The following is a 20936-nucleotide window of genomic DNA, read 5'->3' on the forward strand; positions in this document are numbered from 1 at the left end:
TTCGGCCACTCCTCCTCTGAGGTCTCTGGTGGCCATTTTCTCTGTGGCAGCGCAGATACTCTCAGGGAGCACGCGGACCGGCCCCCCTGTGTACCTCTCCCCCGATTTAAGGACAGCGTACACAGCACTATAGCCCTCCCAGACACTGAATCTGGGCAGGTTGATTGTAGTGGAAAGGTGCAGTGAGTATATCTTCTCTGCATGGTATGTGACTATTGCTAGTGCTGCCTGTCTGTGCTTATTTTCCGCTTACTGTCAGCTTATACCTATCCCTTTACTTCTCCTACAAGCCCTACAGGTGTGTGGGGGAGGGGCGTTTCTACAGACCTCACCTATATAAATCACGTATTTGTGAGGTTCGTCACATACAGATGTGTGCTATACAGTGCCATATTGTGGGCTGTTGTTCAGCACATCGGTGAGTGCGTTTTCTTCTGCCCAGTTGCCAGATATATTTTTTGACTATATAATATATTCTGTCATGTCAGACGAGGAGGTTGAGCGCTCAGTGGCTCCGGTGTTGGCCTCCTGCGGACGCTGTTCTGCAGGAGTGGATAGGGAGGATTTGTCACAGGATGGCCTGTGTAGTCGGTGCCAGGTGGCTCCTGGCCCATCCAGACCTTCTCTGACGCAGGAACCACTGTGGGCGATGTTTTCTCAAGTTCTGGTGTCTATTGCGGACCGTCTGTCGGTCCCGACTGCTCTCCCTACTAGGGCGTTACCCCAGCCGTCCATCCCCCATTCCCCGGGTGTCCCGCAGTTGTTGCGGAGTCCTCCTGGGTCTCAGTCTGTGGGTCCATATACGGGGTTGCCTATGTATAAACAGGCTTCCCCTGTGCTGCAGCAGCCTGCGGTACCTTTTCAGGCCCCTATGGCGACTCCTCCACCCTGGGTGGATGTGCTCTCCAACTCCGTGCAAAATTTGGCGGCCGCGTCCTCGGCTTTTCAGTCAATGTTGCAGACTGACATGCCTTCTAGGGTTTCAAAACGCCCACTCATGGCGCGGGCGGCTCAGGTATCGGACTCAGAGGGTTCCTCAGATGATGGGGAGGTCCCTGAATACACTGACTCGAACGCCTCGGTCCAGGAAATGGATACCAAGTCGTCCATTAATGTGTGAGCAGTGGTTAGGGCGGTGCGAGCCATTCTTCTTATAGAGGATGAGGCACCGGGTCCTAAGTCGAAGTATCCTAGTTTAAAAAAAAAAAGGTGGCTTCTGCGGTGTTTCCCCTGTCGGATCAGTTGACGGATCATATGGCGGTAGCTTGGCAGGCGCCCAGTAAGAGATTCCTTCCTCAGAAGCGGTTGGCTTCTAATTATCCCTTCCCTGAGGCACATTGTAAAAAATGGGAAACTCCACTGGCGGTGGATTCCCATGTCACCCGTTTAATAAGGAGCTCTACTTTGCCATTACCGTCTATATCCTCGCTGAAGGATCCCACGGACAGGAAAGTTGAGACTTGCTTAAAGTCTATTTACTCCCTCTCCAGGGCGGTGGCCCGACTGTCCATGGCCATCTCCTGGGTGGCCAAGGCCATTGAGGGATGGGCCAATGCATTGGAAGATACCTTCCCGGACGACACTTCGGATATCCAGAGGGCGTTGTTGGGTCAGATGAGGGACGCTGCTTCTTACATTGGGGAAGCCTCTTTAGATGCTAGTTTGCTGACTTCACGTGTATCGGCTGCAGCGGTGTCTGCCCGCCGATCCTTATGGTTGCTGTCCTGGAGAGCGGACTCTGATTCAAAGAAAGGCCTGGAGGCCTTACCTTTCAATGGGGAATTACTATTTGGTCCGGACTTGGACAAAATAGTGGATACTCTGGCTAAATCCAAGTCGGCTTTCCTCCCTTCGGCGGCACTGCCTGCTAAGGTTCGGAGTTCGGCTTTTCGTTCCTTTCGGGTTCAGGGTAAGGCAAAAGGTCAGTCCTTCCCGAGACAGTCGGCGAGTAAGACTGCCTCTAAACCCAAGAAGCAAGCCTGGAGTGCTCGGCGCCCTTCTTCCAAGCAGGAAGATAAACCTGCGGCCTGATGGGACGGGCCTCCCTCTGGGGGACCTCAGAGTGGGAGGCCGACTTCTTCTATTTGCCCAGTGCTGGCACAATACCACCACGGATGCCTGGGTTCGAGAAGTGGTCTCCCAGGGGTACTCCCTGTCTTTTCGGCACAGACCACTCCACCAGTTTTTCTGCACGCGTCCTTCTCAGGACAAGACCAAGGCGTTACAGATTCAGGAGGCTATAGAGTCCTTGCTGAAAGCAGGGGTCATTGTTCCCGTTCCTCAATCACAACGAGGGACGGGGTATTATTCGTCTCTGTTTCTGGTGCAGAAACCCAATCGTTCTCATCGCCCTATCCTCAACTTGAAGTCTCTGAACAAATTCCTCAGAGTTCCCAAGTTCAGGATGGAAACGTTACGTTCCATCATTCTGGCGATGAAACCGGGGGATTACATGGTGTCCCTGGATATCCAGGACGCCTACCTCCATGTTCCGATAGCACCTTCGCACCAGCGGTATCTGAGGTTCGCTATCCTTCAACACCACTATCAGTTCCGGGCGCTACCCTTTGGTCTCTCCACGGCACCGAGGGTGTTCACGAAGATTATGGCGGTCATGGCCGCACATCTTCGGAACCAGAATGTACGGCTGCTGCCGTATCTGGACGACCTCCTGTTGCTGGCGAGCTCCCCGGAGGTACTGCTTCAACATCTCCACCTGACGATCGCTTGCCTGCAAGCACACGGGTGGTTGATAAATTGGAAAAAGTCCTCCCTGATTCCATCACAGCGGATGGTTCATTTGGGAGCCCTGCTGGATTCGCGTCAGCAAAGGATCTTCCTGACTGCGGAGAAGGTGGCCTCCCTACAGCTGTGGATACGCAGTTGCCTGAGCAGTTGCCACCTGTTGGTCCATTCGGCTATGAGAGTTCTGGGGTCCATGGTGTCGACATTCGACATGGTGGAATTTGCCCAGTTCCATATCCCGGCCCCTGCAGGAGCTGATTCTATCGGAATGGAACGGGTTACATAACCGGATCCGCTCTCAGGTGCTGGTGTTGTCTCCGGACATTCGGCAATCTTTGGCTTGGTGGCTTCAGACAGCTCATCTGGTCGAGGGGCGCCCCTTTTGGATCCCGGACTGAGTACTGCTCATGACGGATGCCAGTCTCCGGGGTTGGGGGGCAGTGACCGGCTAATTGTCTCTCCAGGGTCGTTGGTCTGCGGAAGAAGCACTTCTTCCCATCAACATCCTGGAACTGCGGGCAGTATACAGGGCCCTGCAGTCGTCCGGCCCCGCTCTTCACGGAAGGGCGGTACAGGTGCAGTCCGACAATGCCACCACGGTGGCGTATATCAACCACCAAGGAGGTACTCGCAGTCGGGCAGCGATGTCGGAGGTATCTCGCATCCTGACTTGGGCGGAGGGTCACATTCCAGCGATCTCGGCGGTCTTCATCCCCGGAGTCCTCAATTGGGAAGCGGACTTCCTCAGCCGTCACGACGTGCATCCCGGGGAATGGTCGCTTCACCCAGAGGTGTTTCAGCTACTCGTGGACAGGTGGGGACTGCCGGAGCTGGACTTGATGGCCTCCCGTCACAATCACAAGTTGCCCGTTTACGGGTCAAGGACAAGAGACGCAGGCGCAAGTCTGGTGGACGCGCTGTCGGTGAAATGGAGTTTCACCTGGCGTATCTGTTTCCTCCGATATCCCTACTTCCTCGGGTTCTGCGGAAATTCAAGCAGGACGGCGGCACGCTCGTGCTGGTGGCTCCGGCGTGGCCCAGATGTCCTTGGTACTCCGATCTCAGGAGCCTCTCCATCGACGCTCCGTACCTTCTTCCTCAGCATCGGGACCTGTTGTCTCAGGGGCCCTGCCTTTACCCGGATCTGGGTCGGCTGTCTTTGACGGCGTGGCTCTTGAGACAGCCGTCTTGAGGTCTCGGGGCTTCTCCAGTTCGGTTATTGGTACCATGCTCAGGGCACGCAAGCCTGCTTCAGCACGGATTTATCACAGGGTGTGGCACACTTACTTTCAGTGGTGTGAGTCCAGACATTATGATGCTCAGGTGTTCCGAGTTTCTAGGATCTTGGAATTTCTTCAATCAGGATTGGACCTCGGCTTACGCCTTGCATCTCTGAAGGTTCATGTGTCCGCCTTGTCCGTGTGGTTTCAACGGCGGATTGCTATACTGCCGGATGTTCACACCTTTTTCCAAGGTGTTCTCAGGATCCAGCCTCCCTTTGTGCCTCCTGTGGCTCCTTGGGACTTGGCGGTGGTTCTACGGGTCCTGCAGGGTCCTCCGTTTGAGCCTCTTGAGTCGGTGGAGCTCAAGTGGCTGACATTTAAGACTGTTTTTCTCCTGGCAATTGCTTCGGCCAGGAGGGTGTCTGAATTGGGGGCGCTTTCCTGTCGCCCTCCTGTCCTGATTTTTCACCAGGACAGAGCGGTGCTCCGCACTCGTCCTGAGGTTTTGCCCAAAGTGGTCTCGAAGTTCCACATTAATCAGGAACTTGTTGTGCCAGCTTTTCAGTCCCCTGATCTTTCAGCTGGTGAGACTTCCTTAGATGTGGTCCAGGCGCTTAGAATTTATGTGGACCGGACGGCTTCGGTTAGGAAGTCTGATTCCTTGTTTATCCTCTTTGGTTTTCACAAGAGGGGTTAGCCTGCCAACAAACAAACGTTAGCCCGTTGGCTTCGTTCCATTATTTGTGAGGCTTATGCACAGGAGGGTTTACTTGTGCCAGCCTCTGTTAAGGCTCATTACACTCGTTCTGTGGGTCCCTCTTGGGCTGCTAGACGTGGCGCCTCTGCTGTTCAGCTGTGTAAGGCGGCCACTTGGTCTTCAATTCAAACGTTTTTGAGGTTCTATGCGTTTGACACCTTCGCCTCTCAGGATGCATCCTTTGGGCGCCGGGTGCTCCTTTCAGCACCGGAGCGTCCCCGCCCTTAGTTGAACTGCTTTGGGACATCCCCAAGGTCAACCCTGTGGACCCCATAGGGTCCACAGGGCTCCCGCCCTGACGCACCTGACTTCAAATGGGCTGTGTGGCTGGTCACCGGTTTTCCGTCTCCCATTTCTGTGAGTATGGTTTCTTGTGTGTTCCAGTCTTCCTTCTCTCTGTTTAGTCTCCTCCTCCAGCCTTGGCTGCTTACCAACTGAGGTGCTGTGGCTCGGGGGCGGGGTATAGAGGAGGACGGACCCAAGTGCATCCTGGGAGCAGCTAAAGCTTTAACTGCGTGGTGCCCATGGATCCAGATCCAGCTATACCCCAAGGTCAACCCTGTGGACCCTATGGACTTCGTAGAAACAGAGATAACAAAGGTAAGTTCTTACCATATCTCTTGTTTGTACTGCATGTAAAAAAGATCAGGCAATGCAGCTGATAACCCCACGGGAGCGCACACTATACGATGTAGTGCATACACACTGCACGATATTAACAATATGTCATTCCGGTCAAATCGATATAGTGTACTGTAGTGTGTGCCCAGCTTTAGTCTGACATATACTGTATGCTAACCTTCATGTAACATTTTATCAAAACTGGAGATAGTCAGGTGGGGACCCCTGGTCCACTTGACATGGAAGGGAAGCAATCAGGAAGCCGACTGCCTATATACCGGCAGCCGGCTTCCCGACTGTCTTATCCCGGCAAGGGTGAAATGGCGGGCGTCTAGATGTAGGCGCCCACATTTCCCCGACGCCGGGAGACCGGCGCCCGGCATCACGATCGTAGTGATGCCGGGCGCCGCGAGCGGACATCCGCCGGGGGGAGGGTTAGGTTTAGGGCTCCCGGGGGGGACTTAGGGTTAGGCACCCCCCCGGGAGGGTTAGGGTTAGGCTAGGGGGAGGGTTAGGGTTAGGCACCCCCGGGGGGACTTAGGGTTAGGCACCCCCCTGGGGGACTTAGGCTTAGGTATGGAATGACCCAGAATATATGAATTAGCAACAAAGCTTTACCATTGCAGTTTACCTGTGATTGCACTGACTTCACAGTATTTCTAGACATTAATGCATAAAATGGGCAATACCGTAATTGTATGAAATATGATGAGAAATACTCCATGCACAGGCAATGTATGGAAAAGTACAACTGCCTGACCTTTCTGTGTAAAGTATGAAAATTAAGCAGTTGAGTGACCACAAGCACATTCTCTTATAGGGCAAAAAGGGTTATTTACTACTCACCAACTATGGCAAGTTTAGTATAGGTGTGTGCATTCATGTACCTGGAGAATATACAGAAGCACGCCCCATATAACTTTCAGGAACTGCCCCTATGTAATGTGAAAGCGCCTATGTTAGAGGGTTGCAAGCGCACGTGAAAATGCGATGGTATACAGAAGTCACCTCACACATAGTGCAGCTTTCGCTCACTATAGAATAGGGGTGAGCGGGTTCGGATTTCTGAAATCCGAACCCCCCCGAGCCCCCCCGATCCGAGTCCGATCCGAGTCAGGCTCGACTTTTCCCGCCTGACTCGGATCTGAAATCGAGGCAAAACGTCATCTTCCCGCCTTCCGAGTCTCGCGGGTTTTGGATCCTATATAAGGTACACACGTCGGCGCCATTTTCTCACTCGGCTGTGGACAGTGAAGAGGGAGGGTGGGAGTTAGGGCTGTGTAGTGTAGTGTAGTGTAGTGCTGCTGTTGTCCACTACTTCAAAGTCCATAGGGGCTGGCTGTGTTGTGCTGTGCTGCTGTTGTTAATAGGGGCTGTGTCCACTACTTCAAAGTCCATAGGGGCTGGCTGGACTGTGTTGTGCAGTCAGTTCTCCATAGGGGCTGTGTCCACTCCAAAGTCCTGTGCAGTGTCCCAGTCCTAAAGGAGTGCTGTAGTGTTGTCCAGGGGGTGCTCTGTCCATCAGGGGTGCTCCCCCCAAGTGCTAAAAAAATAATATATTTTCTGTGTTTGTGAATTGTGTGCGCAGTAGCCGCACGTGCATCAACAAAGTAGTGCCAAGCGTGCGCCTGTGTCATAAGTAAAGGGCCGGCTGGCTTGACCGTTAAGGGTGCTGTAACCCCCGAAAGTACACTCCAGTCCAAACCAAAAAAAAAATTATTTTCTGTGTTTGTGAATTGTGTGCGCAGTAGCCGCACGTGCATCAACAAAGTAGTGCCAAGCGTGCGCCTGTGTCATAAGTAAAGGGCCGGCTGGCTTGACCGTTAAGGGTGCTGTAACCCCCGAAAGTACACTCCAGTCCAAACCAAAAAAAAATTATTTTCTGTGTTTGTGAATTGTGTGCGCAGTAGCCGCACGTGCATCAACAAAGTAGTGCCAAGCGTGCGCCTGTGTCATAAGTAAAGGGCCGGCTGGCTTGACCGTTAAAGGGTGCTGTAACCCCCAAAGTACACTCCAGTCCAAACCAAAAAAAAATTATTTTCTGTGTTTGTGAATTGTGTGCGCAGTAGCCGCACGTGCATCAACAAAGTAGTGCCAAGAGTGCGCCTGTGTCATAAGTAAAGGGCCGGCTGGCTTGACCGTTAAAGGGTGCTGTAACCCACAAAGTACACTCCAGTCCGAACCAAAAAAAAATTTATTTTCTGTGTTTAGCCGCACGTATATATCAAATCGATATAACATAAATGGAGGACCAAACTTTCTCCGATAAAAATAAAATAGAGAAAGATCAAGAACCACTTCCTCCTAGTGCTGAAGCTGCTGCCACTAGTCATGACATAGACGATAACATGCCATCAACGTCGTCTGCCAAGGCCGATGCCCAATGTCATAGTAGAGGGCACATACAATCCCAAATGGCAAAGTTCAGGAAAATGACCTTGAAAAAGACATTTAAATCAGCTGAAGAGAAACGTAAACTTGCCAATATGCCATTTACGACACGGAGTGGCAAGGAACGGCTAAGGTCGATCCCTAGTATGTTCATGACTAGTGGTTCAGCTTCACATGACGATGGAAGCACTCCTCCCACTAAAAAAATCAAAAGAGTTAAGCTGGCAAAAGCACAGCGAAGAACTGTGCTTTCTAAGAAGATATCACAAATCCCCAAAGAGAGTCCAAGTGTGGTGGTGGTTGCGATGCCTGACCTTCCCAGCACTGGACGGGAAGAGGTGGCTCTTTCCACCATTTGCACGCCCCCTGCAAGTGCTGAAAGGAGCACCCACAGTCCACTTGCTGATATGCAAATTGAAGATGTCACTGTTGAAGTACAACAGGATGAGGATACTGGTGTAGCTGGCGCTGAGGAGGAAGTTGGCGAGGAGGATTCTGATGGTGATGTGGTTTGTTTAAATCAGGCTCCGGGGGAGACAGTTGTTGTCCGTGGGATGAAAAAGCCCATCACGGTCATGCCTGGGCAGAAGACCAAACATTCCACCTCTTTGGTCTGGCAATATTTCTATCCAAATCCGGACAACAACTGTCTTGCCATATGTACCATATGTAAAGGTGAAATAAGTAGGGGTAGGGACGTCAACCACCTAGGAACATCCTCCCTTATACGGCACCTGCAGCGCGTTCATAAAAAGTTACTGTCAAGTTCAGAAACTTTGGCTCAGACCGTAAGCAGTCCAGGGACACCTAAATCCCGTTGTCCTGTTGTATCCAAGCGCCTGCAAACCACACCGTCAACTCCCTCCTCGTCAATTTCCTCCTTAGTCAGGATCGGAAGTAGTCCTGCAGGCCATATCACTGGCATGACTGACTCTCCTATCCGGGATTCCTCCGGAGGATCCTGCATTGCTACGCCTACTGCTGCCGCTGCTGCTGTTGCTGCTGCTGCTGGGAGTCGTTCATCATCCCAGAGAGGAAGTAGGAACACCACTACTTTTACTAAACAATTGACCCTCCAACAGTCCTTAGCGAGGAGGATGAAGTACGACAGCAGTCATCCTGAAGCAAAACGTATAACTGAGGCCTTGACTGCTATGTTGGTGTTAGACGTGCGTCCGGTATCCGCCATTAGTGCAGTGGGATTTAGACAATTGATGGAGGTAGTGTGTCCCCGGTTCCAAATCCCGTCTAGATTCCACTTCACTAGGCAGGCGATACCGAGACTGTACAGAAACGTCAGAAAAAGTGTCCTCAGTGTCCTGAAAAATGCCGTTGTACACAATGTCCACTTAACCACGGACATGTGGACAAGTGGAACAGGGCAGACTAAGGACTATATGACTGTGACAGCCCACTGGGTAGATGTATCACCTTACGCAGCAACAGCAGCAGCGTCACCAGTAGCAGCATCTCAGAAACGCCAGCTCGTTACAAGGCAGGCTACGCTGTGTATCACCGGTTTCAGTAAGAGGCACACCGCCGACAACCTCTTAGAGAAACTGAGGGAAATCATCGCCCAGTGGCTTACCCCACTTAGACTCTCCTGGGGATTTGTGATATCTGACAACGCCACCAATATTGTGCGGGCATTACATCTGGGCAAATTCCAGCACGTCCCATGTTTTGCTCACACAATAAACTTGGTGGTGCAGAATTTTCTGAAAAGCGACAGGGGCGTGCAGGAGACGCTTTGGGTGGCCCGAAAAATTTCTGGCCACTTTCGCCATTCAGCGACTGCGTGCCGAAGACTGGAGCGCCAGCAAACACTCTTGAACCTGCCCCGCCATCACCTGAAGCAAGAGGTTGTGACGCGGTGGAACTCAACCCTCTATATGCTTCAGAGGATGGAGGAGCAGCAAAAGGCCATACAAGCCTATACATCCACCTATGACATAGGCAAAGGAGGGGGTATGCACCTGACTCAAGCGCAGTGGAGAATGATTTCCGTGTTGTGCAAGGTTCTTCAGCCCTTCGAACTTGCCACACGTGAAGTCAGTTCAGACACTGCCAGCTTGAGTCAGGTCATTCCCCTCATCAGGCTTTTGCAGAAGCAGCTGGAGAAAGTGAAGGAGGAGCTAAGACGGAGCGATTCCGCTCGGCATGTGGGACTTGTGGATGAAGCCCTTCATTCGCTTTGCCAGGATTCCAGGGTGGTCAATCTGTTGAAATCAGACCACTACATTTTGGCCACCGTGCTCGATCCTAGGTTTAAAGCCTATGTGGTGTCTCTCTTTCCGGCCGACACAAGCCTGCAGAGGTGCAAAGACCTGCTGGTGAACACACTGTCAGCTGAAGCGGAACGTGACACGTCAACGGCTCCTTCTTCATTTTCTCCCGCAACTGGGGCTGCCAGGAAAAAACTTAGGTATCCTAAGCAACCCGCTGGCGGTGATGCAGGGCAGGCAGGACCAAGTTTGGACATCTGGTCCGGACTGAAGGACCTGGCAACAATTTCTGACATGTCTACTGTCACTGCATATGATACTGTCACCATTGACAGAATGGTGGAGGATTACATCGGTGACAGCATCCAAGTAGGCATGTCAGACAGTCCATACCTGTACTGGCAGGAAAAAGAGGCAATTTGGAGGCCCCTGTACAAACTGGCTCTATTTTACCTGAGTTGCCCCCCCTCCAGTGTGTACTCCGAAAGAGTGTTTAGTGCAGCCGGGAACCTTGTCAGCGAAAGGCGTAGGAGGTTGCTTCCACAGAATGTGGAGAAGATGATGTTCATCAAAATGAATTATCAGCTCTTCCAGGGAGACCAGCCTCCAGAAGGTACAGAGGGACCTGTGGTGGTGGATTCAAGTGGGGACGAGTTAATACTTTGTGAGGATGAGGATGTACACACTGAAGAGGGTGAGGAATCGGTGGATGAGGAGGATGAGGATGACATCTTGCCTCCGTAGAGCCAGTTTGTGCAGGGACACATTAATTGCCAGCTTGTTTTGTGGGGGCCCAAACGAACCAATCATTTCAGCCACAGTTGTGTGGCAGACCCTGGCGCTGAAATGATTGATTTGTTAAAGTGTGCATGTCCTGTTTATACAACATAAGGGTGGGTGGGAGGGCCCAAGGACAATTCCATCTTGCACCTCTTTTTTTCTTTGCATTATGTACAGTTTGGGGCCTAGTTTTTCTAACTGCCATCCTGCCTGCCACTGCAGTGTCACTCCTAGATGGGTCACGTGTTTGTGCCGCCCACTCGTGTCGCTTAGCATAGTCATCCAGCTACCTCGGTGCAACCTTTTGGACATAAAAACACTATTGTGAGGTGTGAGGTGTTCAGAATAGACTGGAAATGAGTGGAAATTAAGGTTATTGAGGTTAATAATAGCATAGGAGCAGAAAAACCTACAAATTCTGTGATTTTAGCTGTTTTTATGCTTTTTTTCAAAAAAATACAGATCCAAAACACAAAACCCAGAACCCAAAACACGGAAGGGTGGTTTTGGCAAAACCAATCCAGATCCAAAACACGAAGAAAGATCCAGATCCAAAACCAAAACACAAAACACGAAAAGTGGCCGGTGCACACCCCTACTATAGAACCACATTCTCTTCCGTAATAGTTAATTTTTCTCCCTTAAAGTGCTGATTGACCGGGCATCATCTGTTACATGGTGCTTAGGTGTGTTTGATTGTGTTTATTACATATTACTTTGTACTTAACCCTGAGAAAAGGATGCTATAAAAGCCATCCGTCCTATTCAAAGTATAGGATAAGCGGGAACAGGGCGCTCAGCTATACTCCTTGCTTCTTAGTTAAATATCTTGTCCTGGAAATTATATTTTTGTTCCTGAGTGCAATATGAAGTGAGTGACTCTCCAGCCTAATTTTTATTTATTGATATTATTAATGTATATATACTGGGCCTGATTCAGCTTTGGGAATAGAGTAAGATAGAGCAAGTAACTGTGCATCTTGGTAAAACCATGCTACACTGCAGGTGGGGCAGATGTAAAATGTGCAGAGAGATTTAAGCTGGGTACGATGTGCACCCAAAGATGTGATCCGACGGCCGACATATCGGGCGGTCCCCACACACGGAGTGTTCCGGTGCCCAATCGCCCGATGTGCCGCCCCCTCCTCCCCCCCCCCCCCCCCTCATAGACCTGCATGGGATCGTTCTTTGCTTCTCCAGAACTCTTGTGCATGCAGAAAGATCTGGAGGAGGGACGGATGACCCCACGTGAGCGCGCAGTGGACGATATCATGCCCACACACGGAACGATATGGCTGCGATATCATTCCAATCCGTTGGATCGGCCGCTATATTGTTCCGTGTGTTGGGGCCTTTAGATTTGGGAGGGGTGTGTCCAAGTTCAAATCTAAATTGCAGTGTAATAATAAAGCTGCATAGCATTTGTGGGCTACATGAAAAGCAGACAGTATTTACCCCACATGGAAAAAATTATGTATGTATTTGCACCCCTTGCATTGCAACATGGTTTGTTCAGGTTCACAGTAACTTGCTATATCGTTCCATATTCCCAAAGCTGAGTAGGGCCCACTGTGTTGTAGTATAAAGATCAATCCCTGGACAAACCATGTAGCAATGCATTGTGTTGCAAACTGGTTTTGCATGTGGCACATACTGTACACACTGGTCCTGCATTCACAACAGGGGTGTGCCAAGGTTCAAACTTACCCTCTCTAGCTTGGATTACTCCTAACTCTATATGAGAGTGAGTCAATTAGCGGCTCAGCACATTGCTGCCAGCACAGCGCTAGTTTTTCCTCACACCTGATAGAGGGGGGCTACTGTAATAAGCAAATGTGAGCAGCCAGAACTTGCAGGACACATTGTCTCAGTCTGAAACAGTTTGGGACACAAGATGACCTGAAATGTTGAAATGTGATAAACCCCTGAGCGTCTGATGCCCTCACTCTCCTCTTAGATCTCTTCGCCCTCCCCCCTTCACCCAGTGCCCACAATAAACAGACAGAGGTTTGTATATGGTGAATTCAAGGTCACAATTTTTTCAATTTGGATTTAATGGTTACTACTATTATTTTGGTGGCATATATTTAGCACTGCAGGACAACGGCCCTTACCGCAACTGAATCATGTAACCGACCTGGGGGCACTGGGACACCGGCCCTAAACACAACTTAAACCTGTAACTGACCGGGTGGTGCCTGGACACACCCCTTACCACAACTGAATCATGTAACCGACCGTGGTGTGTCCATTTTCCCCTGACGTGTTGGCCTTGGAGAACTCACTCCGCCCCTTCCTGACCTTGTTCCGACCCCCCATACGGGTGGTGCCGTGTGTCTCAGCTGTACCCTGGCGAGAAGAGGGGGTGTCTCCTCAGATTCACTAGCACCACAATGTTGGCTGGCCCGCAGGGCACCGCTGTGATCTATTCTGTTGAAGAAAAACGGGATTAGTACAATCAATCTTAGCATTACCCTTTTTATTTTGTGGTTACTCACTTTGATTACTTTCCTGTGGTTAAAAGTTGTGCTTTAGCAATTACGCCCTGTTATGCTATGTGGTCCTCATTGCCACTCCCATGCCCGTGGCTTCCGTGCCGTGCAGGGTTTGGGTGGGTATTCCCAAATTCCAAAGTGACTTGCTCTGCCTTGCTCCCTGCTTAAATGCACCAACTCTGTGGGGAAGGGCAGCCTCTGCCTCCTTTATGGCTTTTTACTGAAAGAAATAAACTCCAGTGAGGACTGTATATTTGCCCTCTTTTCTATGTTCGTGCAATGTGCTTTGGCCTTCCATTAAAGTGTCATTTATTACATTCACTACCTATTATTAGTCATTCCTCTGGTGTTTACCTTCCCTAGAATACATGACTAAGAATGTTCTAATGGCTCCTTATATATTGTACACATCATAACATCTGTAGCAGATGAATGGTCTAGAAACAAAGTCAATTAAAGATGATCTGGGTGGGACCACAAAGTAATCCAGTAACAACCCCCCTGAGGTCCTTATTTCTCCAAGGTGTCCATGTTTTCACAAGCCCGCTCTTAGGATATAACATTACATTCCTTCACGCCCTGATAAAAAAAAAAAGGTATTTCTTTCTCTGGTTCAGGTCCACAGGGAAGGGGCTGTGTCACCAACACGTCACCACTTGCTCAACCTGTTTTCCTGCTGTTTTATTGAAATACCCAAACCCCTTTCCTAAAGCACCATTCACAATTCACCAGTGTGTCCACTATCCACACTGAGGGCAAGATGACGGCTTTCAAAGGAATATGGACGAGGCAGTTCTGGACCTCCATGGCTGGGGAATTTCTGGCCGTTTTCCTTTTTCTGGTAGTAAGCTTAGGATCAACAGCAGGGATGAATATACCTGGACCTAGCGATACTCACATTGCCTTCTGCTTCGGACTGAGCATTGCCATACTGATCCATTGCTTCGGACATATATGTGAAGCCTTCTTGAACCCAGCTGTAGCGATGGCTATGATATGTACCAGGAAGATATCGGTGGCCAAAGGACTATTCTATATTATTACTCAATGTGTGGCTGCTATAGCTGGTGCTGGAGTGGTCGCCCTCATTACGCCACAAGATAAATGGCCGGTTGGAGTCACCAAGGTCAGTGTGATTTTAATAGGACTGGAGTAGCTTAGAATTAGGGGTAAACATTTTGTAACTATTTTTTTTTTTTTTTTTTTAATTGCCTTCTAGGGGCTCGATTCAATTGAACGCAAATTAAATAGTCCCAGGAGGGAGCTCCTGGCGCTATTCTATTCAGCACGCTGTTAAGGCGCGATGCTGTTTTCTGCCTTTAGCGTGGCGGAAACAGCATTGCACCTGGCAGGTTAGTCAGAAAATGCCCGTTTTAGCAACTAAACACCCTGTTTAAGGCGCGAGGGGCGGGAGAATGGGCAGTCTCCGACCTAACAGCTCGCTGAATTGAATAGCTCCGGGAGCTCCCTTCCCGCGTTATTTAATTCGCGTTCAATTGAATCGAGCCCTAGGAATTAGGAAATGGATTGCTGATTATTCCTTGTTGATTTCAGTATAAGCATCAGATAACCCATGGGTCATCAGAGGAGCAGGAGAAATATATTATTTAATAATATAATGAAGGTTTTATGGGCTAATTCTGTATTTGGTAAGGGGTAACTTAGGGTTTCCCAAACTCGATCCTAACAGTTCATGTTTTAAAGATATTCATGCTGGAGCACAGATGGTTAAACCAAACTAACCGAGGTACTAAATCAGGTCACCTGTGGCATGGATGCCTAATAAAACCTGAACGGTTAAGGTACCTGGAGATACTAATAACTCTAATTACTCTTTATTTTATAATAATAAATTGTATAATATAAATAGTAAATAGTATCATTAAAATGTTGAACCATAATTATAAAGGCATATTTAACATTCCTATGATAACATAAAACTTAGCTTGTTTGATGGTATAAGTAGGTGTCGCTCTCTACAATGAGTGCACAGATCTGTGAGCCTGATCCAGAGACGTACCCTGCAGCGGCCATGCAAAAAATACGCAAAGGTCGCAGCTGCCGGGAATTGTATTGAGACGCCCACAAGTAGCTTCGCAAATCCAAGTGACTGCGTACAAAGAGGCAGCTCGGTCGCAGATTAGTCAATAATCGGCTGTGACACAGTCAGATAAGGGGTCCCTCTCCTGGGTAGAGGACTCCTTCCTTACACACACAGCAGCTGGGAAACAGTACGCCAGTCTGGATTCGAGTACAAGCTGGTCGGCGCCAGTCTTTATTGTGCAAAACAGAAACAACAAAAAGAAACCATAAACATAAATCCTAGCCCTGGCTGGGCTCTAACTTTACAGGTGGTTCCCTCACTACAAGAACCTGGCAGGGCCTAATGCCCTCACCAGCAACAAAGGCACAGCACAGCACTTACAGATAGGTTTTTCAAGTGTCTCTGAGCAAGCTCCCTGCCTGCTCTCCCAGGTGAGACACTCAGCCCTAAACAAACTAGGCTTATATTGGCCACTCTCAGGTGGAAAACCTAACAAGCCTGTTACCAGGCTGCAAGGCCCAAAACCTGGAGTGGCCGTGGATGGAGCCCTCCCTCTCCTCTCACCCACAACCCCCAGGTCCCAAACCGGCTTTTCAAAAATCCGAGACTCAAGCCTGCTACACTGCAGACTTTCTCCTGGGGGTTTAAAACACATAAGACAGGAATCTGGGACAAATGTACCTGCCACAGACCACTTTACCAGTGATCCTATCACACGGCCTTCTGAGATACCCTAAGGTTGCGCAGGATGGACATGGGACCTGGGAACATGGGAACTGAGACGCCAAAGCTATTTTGACTACGTATGGCAGGGGTGGGGAACCTTTTTTCTGCAGAGGGCCATTTTGACATATATAACTTTTTTCGCAGGCCGGTGGTGGCCACGCCCCTTCTGCCTGCCATCACACAGGGGCGGGGCCACAATCGCCGGTGGTTACAGCAATGCCTGGAGCATGTAAGGGCAGCGGTGTGACCATCTGAAGCATCCTAAGGACGCTCCAGGCGGCACTGCTGCATAGATTCTGGCTGCACGGTGCCATTCCAGGCACCCTGCTAGCCAGATGAGGCTAGCAGAAAAAAGCTCAGAGGGCCAGACAAAATTATTCCGCGGGCCTTATACAGTCCCCGGGCCTGAGGTTCCCCATCCCTGACTTATGGGATCGCTGTATCGGGCAAGAGACACGCCCTGAAAACGGTTGCGACACATCTGTGTTTCAGTCGCCACCTCTCGTTGGCGCCCACAAATGGTCTCTTGCCCTGATTCAGAGCTGGACGCTCTGACAGAGCGTTCGCTCTGAATCAGGGCCGGCCTTCTTGTTTTTTAGAGCGGCCTCCTGGCCGCTCGCATAGCTGTGGGTGACCACCCACAGCTATAGCAAGCGGCCGGGAAGATGGTCGCGATGGTCAAGACCATCGCGACCATCGGGCTTGCGACAAGACCCTTGTGGTATGGTCTCGTTGCCGCAAGCCCCAGAGAGATTTCGGCTCTCACAGAACCAAAATCTCTCCCACTGACATCACTCGTGATGTCAGTGGGGCCGCCCCCAAACGGGAGGCGTTCACATGGGAACGCCTCCGTTTGGGCAGCCACTCCCCCGGCCCACCCACTAAAGGGGGCGTGCTGTCACTCAACATCGACAGCACGCCCACTTTGGTACGAGACCCGGTGCAACGGTTTGCCCGTCGCTATCCGGGGCTTGCGCATGCGCACTAGGCCACCATTGACCCGCTTGCGAGCGCGCAGCGCTTGCGAGCGGGTCTGAATCAGGCCCTCTGTTTGTTGCTTACTTTATTATCACTGTGAGCGACATCAATAATGAAACATCGGCATTGCATCCATCTCTGAAACATGCCCTATGCTAAGCCTGGAGCCAATGAGACATTGCTTACAGACACAACATTTTCAGTGCTTCTGAATTGTACTTGTTACAGAACCCAGCCAGCTTGGGCCACTAGAAGGAGATAGGGTGACTGTCTTTTCTCCAGCCACGCGTGTTACATGTCATCGCAGTAGAAGTGATCTGCGATCAGTATCTTAAAGCCAAAGATTTGACTTAATTTTTTAAATTCTTATTATTCCTTAAATACATGTCCGGCTGCCTGTGGCCACGTGTATTGCAGATCAGAGCATTCTTCAGCAGCCAGGGAAAGTGTAGAAAAAGTGGCGAGAAAAGTAATTTGATAAACGGTAAATGGATAATGTGAGGTGGGTGAGTGGCCTGGGCAAACTGTCCCAGGATGGTGGTGACGGCCGGCATTGGTAGCAGTGTGAGCTGGGGGCATCTGCTTGCCACCATTTGGCTCTCTGCATGACAGCAAAAGGCATTTAGAGGAGTTATATATAAGATTATTTTTCTATTAGAATTGTTAATGTAAAGTCTATAGACGTCACATTTTGTTGTAGCTGTTTAATAGAATATCCTATCAATGTATATATTTCAATCTTCTTCCAACATATAAGGGGTATTAAACTGTATCAAAAAGAGTGAAGAGCATACAAAAGAATGTATTAGTGGGAGAAGCATGAAGACATTAAGGGGTCTATACATCATCACTTAATTTCTACAAAAGCAGGTGACAATTAACATTTTCACCTACTTTTGTAGAAAGTAAGTATCACGGCTATTCATTATAAAAGTAATGCAGGAAGGGTTGGGTACGCGATCCTGGCGCACACAATGCCGGCGCCGGAATCCCAATGCTTAAATGCCGACGCCTGCAAGTAAGTAAACTAAATCTTCACCTACCCCTAACCCACCTTTCACGCAGCCTAACCCTAACCTTCCGCTCCTGCAGCCTAACCCTAACTCGCCCTTCCCACAGCCTAAACCCTAACCCTTCTTTTCGGGATCCCTGGTCACGAAGATCCCTCCGCCTCTGTCCGTCTCCTTCTGCCGTACGCTGGGGCTTTGTGCGTCTGCATGAAGCCCAGTACACGCAGGTGAAGTAGCACTGAGCACTGCCGAGTCAGAGTTTAAGTAGCAGTGAAGGGGATCGCAGAGGCAGCTGATTTTCGGATCAGCTGTCTCTGTTTCGGAGCAATGTTGAATTGCTCAGGTGATTTTGCATCCACCACTGCTAGTATACTGATCACACCCCTTAGCGGTATGGAGTCTATTATCCAAAATGCTTGAGAGGATTTTATGTTATGTACAGTACAATTTGCTTTACTGCTGTTTCCACACACTGCTACTTTCATTCCCCACAGCAGTAAATTGTTTAGCAGAGCTCCTCTGAATAAGAAACCCTTTGTGTTATAAGGTCTGCGTCTACGCCAGAGGTTCCCAAACGCGGTCCTCAAGGCTCCCCAACAGTGCAGGTATTAGAGAGATCCATGGCTGAGCACAGGTGACTTAATTAGTACCTCAGTCAATTTGATTTAAACACCTGTGCTCAACCATGGATAGCTCTAAAACCTGAACTGTTGGGGAGCCTTGAAGACTGCGTTTGGGAACCTCTGGTCTACGCCAAAATCACCAAATAGTGGCAATAATGTACTTCCTGTCCTGTCTGTATTTTGAAATGTTCAAGATGTTTAAAGTTCATATTTAGAGATACATATTCCTTCACATTGTTTTATAGTATATTTTATTTACATTAAGGGCTATATATATGCACTGGAGATAAGCCCTATATTTGCTTTTGCCAGAGATGGGGCTATATGGGAGACTACTTTAAAAAGGTGGTATTGGCTGTCTATTCTATATCTCAGGAAGGAGACAGCAGAGGCTCTGGACAGGAAAAAAAATCTTTATTATTATAATCAATATTTTTTTCCTTTGTTAAATATATTAATATAGTGTTTGTCTTCTTTTTTTTAACAATGTTTACTTTTTTGATTATCATTTTTTTGTTTTATTTTAATCAACTGAATCTACAGCTAGAAGCCCAGGTCTAGGTACCAGTGCAGTATGCATGTGTGAACTGGCAAAGCCAGGTGCCGCATGCGCAGAGGGGACCAGGTCTGGCCAGCAAAGCGGTAATAGTCCTCCTACTGCAGTGTTGGCTAACCTTGACACTCCAGCTGTTATGGAACTACATAACCCAGCATGCACTGCTACAGTTTTGCTATTAGGGCATGCTAAAACTGTGGCAGGGCATGCTGGGATATATAGTTCCACAACAGCTGGAGTGTCAAGGTTAGCCAACACTGTCCTACTGTGACTAGCCAGTATCATCGCTCAGCTGCCCTGGGGAATATTTCTTGTCAATTTGCTGTGATAACTGATTTTAAACCTTACCAAATTGGTAAATAGATGCCTAAGTCCAGTTTCAAGGGTCAACTTCTAAACGTTTCCATGGTATTATTTATTATTATTATTATCCTTTATTTATATGGGGCCACAAGGGTTCCGCAGCACCTTACAAAGTACAGAAACAAATGAGCACACAAGACAACAGTTATTAACAGTACAGACAATGCAGGACAAGTACATGATATATAAACAATGCTGCATGACACCTAAATAAGCAGCAGGGTGTCAGTAAGCAGTTTTAGACACCATTGTAAATGAAAGTAAAAGTATGGCAATAAGAAGCACGTGAGGACAGAGGGCCCTGCTCGTGAGAGCTTACATTCTGAGGGGAGGGTCAGACAAACAGGGGTGACACAGATGGGCTAGATAGTGAGGAAGGAACATAGAGTAGTGGGTTAAGATGAGCGCTGGAAAGCATTGAGGAAGAAATGGGTCTTGAGGGCCCAGTTGAAGATTAAAAGCCAGGAAGCCAAGTGATGGAGGAAATTTGCAGGAGCAGTGGTGTCAGAGGGGTAAATCCAGGGTTTGGTGATGGCAAGGAGAATCAAGGTAGATAAATTCTAATAATAGTATTGGAGTGGTTATAGTCACAGGGAGAAAGGCTATTGTATACAGAGCTACACCTACATCATTTGCTCCACTGCACCCTCTGTCTGGCTACACCCATACCATGTACCGTTTATATAAGGGGACAAACACTAGACCAGTGGTTCTCAACCTCAGTCCTCAGGAACCCACACAGGTCACGTTTTCCAGGTCACCCAGCAGGTGCACAGGTGTACTCATTACTCACTGACACATTTTGAAAGATCCACAGGTACAGCTAATTATTTCACTTGTGTTTGTGAGGAGACCTGAAAAACATGCACTGTGTGGGGTCCTGAGGACCGAGTTTGAGAACCTGTGCACTAGACCATAACTCCCAACATGACCCATTCCAGGAGGAACAAAATGCTCTGTTCCTGGACTTCTCTCTTAATTTATGATTGCAGTCACCTGTGTTGAGACACGTCTTATCACATAACTAGTTCAACACAGGTGACAGCAATCATAAATTAAGAGGGAAGTCCAGGAACAGAGCATTTTGTCCCTCCTGGAATTGGTCATGTTGGGTGGTATGCTAGACATGCTAAAAGGACCTGTCCCCTCAGTGCTTGCCTTGCAGGGGTGTACTGGTTAGCAATTGCATCAAGAGAGGATGGGAGAAGTGGACCCCTTATATTACCTCACACCTATATGGCGTTTTGTCCACTCTGAAGCTCACACCAATTGCACATTATAAGCACATGTTGGGATGGCTGCTTTACTTTTAACATACTTACCTACTTTCGAAAAAAAACGCATTTCAGGGAGACTGTTAACGTAACACCTATGAGCGCGGATTTAATGTGGGCGTGTA

General features: G+C 49.1%; 1 protein-coding gene across 1 annotated transcript in view; it reads left to right on the forward strand.

Moving 5' to 3' along the window:
* Positions 1–13948: 13948 nt before the first annotated feature.
* Positions 13949–20936, forward strand: part of LOC148524960 (aquaporin-4-like) — a 37736-nt gene continuing 30748 nt past the window's right edge. Inside the window, exon 1 of the mRNA XM_088471416.1 lies at positions 13949–14363. Coding sequence (XP_088327542.1) covers positions 13998–14363 — 366 coding nt within the window. The 5' untranslated portion in view covers positions 13949–13997. The remainder of the gene's footprint in view (positions 14364–20936) is intronic.

The sequence above is a fragment of the Taudactylus pleione genome, unplaced genomic scaffold (assembly GCF_031769625.1).
Source record: "Taudactylus pleione unplaced genomic scaffold, aTauple2 ptg000114l, whole genome shotgun sequence".
Classification (NCBI taxonomy): domain Eukaryota; kingdom Metazoa; phylum Chordata; class Amphibia; order Anura; family Myobatrachidae; genus Taudactylus; species Taudactylus pleione.